General features: G+C 38.3%; 1 protein-coding gene across 1 annotated transcript; it reads left to right on the plus strand.

Annotated features, from left to right (window-relative positions):
• The first annotated feature begins 1,797 nt into the window (after window positions 1–1,797).
• On the plus strand, window positions 1,798–2,337 carry LOC108474986 (uncharacterized). Its single transcript, XM_017777009.1, has one exon. It carries the CDS (start codon window positions 1,798–1,800, stop codon window positions 2,335–2,337), a length of 540 nt encoding a protein of 179 aa, XP_017632498.1.
• The last annotated feature ends 3,079 nt before the right edge of the window (window positions 2,338–5,416 follow it).

The following is a 5,416-nucleotide window of genomic DNA, read 5'->3' on the forward strand; positions in this document are numbered from 1 at the left end:
GGCAATCCATATCTGATTGAAGACGTTGTGAAACGTCCATAAGGAGGGATGATGTACTCCCTACGACGTCCACCGGCGAGGGGACCTTTTACGTTGCACATGATGATGGGTTAGATAATAAGTCCGATGCGGATCCACCTTGAGAGGCCAGCCCCGATGGTGCAGAAGTTGCATTATTTTCTGAACTAGAGACTGTTCCAACCATACCTGAAAATGTTGAAGGAGGTTCAGATGATGATGATGAAGATCCACGATTCAAGGCGTACTCGCCTCCAACCCACATGCATAATGTTGATCTATCTGAAGATGATGCGTTGAAGTTTCCAGATCTACCATAAAAAAGGCGTGACCGTATAAGTTCCTCATTGGATTCAGGTGAATTAGAAGTTGGTAAGGAGTTTTCCAATAAAGATAGTTTTCTTGGTGCATTAAAATAACATAGCATCATGAATGGGGTTAACTACAACGTGGTTAAATCCAAATCCAATAAGTTTGAGGCCAAGTGTGCAGTGCAAGACGATACATGTTCATGAAAAATCATGGCCTCGTTAAGGAAAAAGACAGGCTTGTGGGAGATAAAAAAGTACAAAGGTCCACATACATGTGCTGCCGGTATAGTATCACTAACCATTTAGATTTTTTTTAATGGTATTGTTATTACGCACTATTGCATTTTTTAACGTACTTCATTGACAGGTGTTTCGGAAGATCATCCCAAGATGAATTCAGATATGTTAGTTACCTTAATACTACCGACGATGAAGGTCGATCCCAGAACTTCAGTGCCGGTCTTAATTGCTAATATTCGTAGCTGGTTGAGGTACACACCCTCTGACCGCAAGGCTTGGATAGCTAAGAAAAAGGCGTTGGAAAAGATTCATGGTGGGTGGGACGCTTCATATAATGAAGTGTGGCAGTGATGTCAGGTGCTGGAGAGATTTGTCCCAGGTTGCACAACAGATCTTGAAACAGAACCTGTGTACTACAACGACCGATTACTCCGTGGATGCCAAGTATTTAAGCGTCTGTTCTGAACCTTTAAGCAATGCCATGACGCATTTTTATATTGCAAGCCATTGGTACAAATTGACAGTACCTTTATGTACGGTAGATATACCCATCGGCTATTGCTAGCTGTGACACAGGATGGCAGTGGGAGAATCCTTCCACTTGAGTTTGCAATAACACCGGGGGAGTCAGTTGATGACTGGGAGTTCTTTCTTTATAGGTTAAGGAGGTATGTCTGCCCCCAACCTAATATCTGCGTCATATCGGATCGAGGCACCGGAATACTAGCCACAATTGAGTGATAAGGAAGCCTATGGCATCGCACACACTATCGGTATTGCCTAAGGCACGTTGCGTCCAACTACTACTGGCAATTTCGATTTATAAGTGAAAAACAACAAGTGACCAACATGGGTATTTAATATCTATTAATGTAATTTCGTTTGCAATATTGAATTTATTTTAAATGGAAAAGTGGTATGTAATTTTCACTATCAACTTATATTGGCAGAGTATGAGATAAGTAAGGACTGTTTTCATAAGATGTTGGCGGTTTTGCATTCAGTTAATGAATAAGGCGCAGACTACCTCTGTAACATACCTTTCGAACAGTAGACACAAGCATACGACGGCGGCCTACGATATGATCCTATAACCTCAAACCTGGCTGAATGCATAAATTATGTTCTAAAAGGAACACGTCATTTGCTGATAACATCGGTTGTTCGAGAGACATATTTTCGTTTAGCGGCACTATTTTCGAAGTGAGCAGTGAGTTATAAAGGTCAAATGCAAAGAGGCCGTATATGGTGCACAAAGGTATTGCAAGAAATTAACAAGGCGAAGGCGCGGGCGAACACCATGCACATAGTCTGTCATGATCGAGACAACCTATGGTTTCGTGTGATGGAGTTTGATAGATCGTACGAAGGTATTATTGGCGGGCAATATCGTATAAACTTGAGAAATAAGACTTGCGACTATGAGAGGTTTGACGCACTTCGTTATCCATGCGCTCATGTAATTGTAGTTTGTCAAAATCTCCATCTAGATCTCATGAGCTACGTCGACGAAGTGTTCAAACTAGAAACCATGTATAACATATGGATACACGTATTCCCACCTATCCCAGATGAACGTAACTGGCCAGCTATATCGCTTGCTCTGTTTAAGCTGCTACCGGATAGAGAATTGCATCGCAAACCAAAGGGACGACCTTACTCGACTAGAATACGTACCAATATAGATATCCGAGAAACAACCAATAATCAGAAGTCGTGCGGATGGTGTAGGAACCCAGGTCATACAAGTAGATCATGTCCAAATTGAAATAGTTGATAGATGTTGTAAAAAACTATTTTGTATTATTTATATTTTATTAAATGAAACTATGTTGTATTACAATTATCTTATTCAAAAGAACTTTTATTTTTATTAAATGAAACAATATAAAAAAGTTTGTACAAATATATTAAAAAAATCAATGTCCGTGGCGGTCGAAATCAGTGCCACATGGAGGTCGTCGACGGGTCCGTGCTGGATTCCTCCTTAGATCAGCTTCGAGCGAGGGTTGTGGTTCCTCCGGCAGGGGATCTAGTTGTGGCTGTTGGGAGGGTGACCCACCTTGATAGAATAATGATTGCGGCGGTGTTTGCGTCACCCATGGCGGAGGTGTTTAAATCCCATAAGGTGATAGAGATTGGTAGAAAGAAGAAATCCCTGATGGTGCCTCGTGCGATCCCTCATGTGACGGTGGCCTATAGATCAGAGGTTGACTCGGAGTAATCGGGAACGGAGATGATCCGGGCCATGGATTCCAACCTGCCATAGGACTAGGAAAAGGAAACATATAAGGGTTAGGATACATATAAGGGCAAGGATACGTACCTGGCATAATCTGAAAAGGCTGTGATGTGGGTGTCGTCCGTTGAACTGTTGGGCCTAATGATTGTGCGGGTGCTGTTGATGGGCCTGTGTCGTCGTCCCTTCTTCTTGGATTTAAAGGGCCCCGTCGTTCCCTTTGGGCACGAATTTATCGTCTCCTTTCCTCTTTCGACAATAAATATGGCTTGCCATGGATCCTAAACCATGGCATGTATTCTACTACGCATGCTAACTCTGGAACGATGATCGGTTCCCGAGTAGGTATATAATCATACTGATTTTCCCACATTTCGATATAGTGTGACCAGAATCTAGGCCAATCCATATGCAGTTGCCGTAAGTCAACTTTATGCTCATCATCAAACACCTCAGATGCCACGAGAATCGGTTTTCGGAATCCAAATTGCCGCAATACTCTATCTGACTAGTGCATTTCCACGGTAGCATAGTTCTCCAATGGGACCTTCACATGCCAAACGTTTGGATTTTGAAAGAATTCATCCGGAATTACTACCCGAATTGTCGGATCCTCGTATGGTGTCCATTAAAACTATATGAACATGATAAAAATATTACTTATATACATAATACATAATACTAAATACTAAATACGAAACGACTATTTTATTATGTATATATATTTTATTTAATACTTACTTCTGCTTTTGGTCGTTTGTCTAATAAAAGTCATATATCTTCGAAAGAGGTAGGTATTTCGACATAACTCATCGAATGGTTCCACCTAATTAAATAAATTTTTTGCATAAAATTATATTCTAAATCTACGTAATAATTGTAAAATCTGATATAAAACTTACCTTGTTATGAGTGGAAATGTATATGGGTGGTCGACTCGATGACGTAAAAATGGAAAGCGAAACCGTGCCCATGATTGCAGTAGTGACAGGCAATCTCATATTTTGGCTTTGTTCGGTCGCGTCGCCCCGCACATTGCCTTGTACAATGTCGCCAACACGGCAGACCCCCAACTCAATTCGCCGGCTGCTCTAAAATTTACGAGTTTCAGCAGCCATATCAGATGTACGAGGTTTCTTAACAAGTCTGGTATCAAATAACCTCCAATCATCTCAAGAATATATGCCCAATCATAACATATTCTTTCGAGTTCAGTCGAATCATTATTCGGTTCCGGGAATGTGTCTCGTAACCATTCCATCTTGATTTGACCTCTGTTAATTTTATCCGGTATAGCACCCAAAAGCTCATAGCATATGGCTTCCCAATCAGTAGATGATGCGAACCTGGTGACTGCTTACCGATCTATCGGCAATCCCAATTTCAAATGCACGTCTTCCAGAGTGATAGTACACTCTCTGCATGGAAGATGAAAAGTGTGCGTCTCGGGTCTCCACCTCTCTATCAATGCACTGATTAGTTTCGGGTCCAACTTGCACCCCCGACCTATCATGGCCACATGCCAAAATCCCGCTTCTTGCAAGTAATTCTCGATCAATGGCGATGGAGGACCAAACATATTACGGATGTAGCATTGCAACACCCAATCTACAGACTATTATAAAAATTTATAAAACAAAAATTAATTAAAATTGTATAAATTAATTAATGCAAACATCATAAATGAAAAAAAAATCAAGCAATATTGAAATTGTAATTATAATTGCATAAATGAATAAAATATCAAATAGAATTGCAAATTTAATTAAATTTGCATAAATTAAAATAATATCGAATAGTATTGAAAATTTAAAATTATCACTTACCATTGTCATTTGATCAAGGAGATGTGCTTATTATCGAGACGGATTAATTATCCGGCCATTGCTAACACGATCAGATTTTTTTAATTTAAAAAAATTAAATTCAAAAAAAAATTAAACAAAGAATTTTGATAGAATTTTGATAGAATTTTGAGAAAATTTCAATGAAATTTGATAGATTTTTTAAGGGAATATTGAAAGAATGTTGAGAATTATGAGAGAATTGTGTGAAAAATAATTAAAGGGAAAGAAATTTTGAGAGAATTATAGAAATTTGAGAGATTTGTGTGAAAAAATGATTTGGGTGGGTTTTATAGTTTTTTTTGGACTGTTGGAAGCCAACGGTCAAAAATTTGACCGTTACACAGCCAAAGCGCTCCCTAGGGAAGCATTTTGTTGACACGTACTCCGAAATCGCGCTTACGTGGATGCGTTTTCGTGGGAAACGGCCTAATCCGGTAAATAACACAAAAAACGGTCTATTTCCATAATTATATTATTTAAATGGCATATTTAGGTAAAGCGCCCTATTTTAAGGCACCAATAAAATAAACTCATGTCATTAACTTTTAAGCATATAAAATTTTTATCATACACTCATGTCTATACAATCACTACCTTAACTCAAATTTTTATACTTTCAATAAATTTTTACAACTTTTATTAATTTTTATAGATTTTATTAGTTTTATATAATTTCCTACCATTTCTTAATTTATTATAATATTAATTTAATATTTCCATTATTTCATAACTTATTTAATAGTTTTTATAATTTTTAAAAT

This window comes from Gossypium arboreum, chromosome 3 (genome assembly GCF_025698485.1).
Source record: "Gossypium arboreum isolate Shixiya-1 chromosome 3, ASM2569848v2, whole genome shotgun sequence".
NCBI classification, from domain to species: Eukaryota; Viridiplantae; Streptophyta; class Magnoliopsida; order Malvales; family Malvaceae; genus Gossypium; species Gossypium arboreum.

What these genes read in the sequence shown, in the direction of transcription:
- LOC108474986 (XM_017777009.1), top strand. Translation starts at nt 1,798, where the DNA reads ATGCAAAGAGGCCGTATATGGTGCACAAAGGTATTGCAAGAAATTAAC.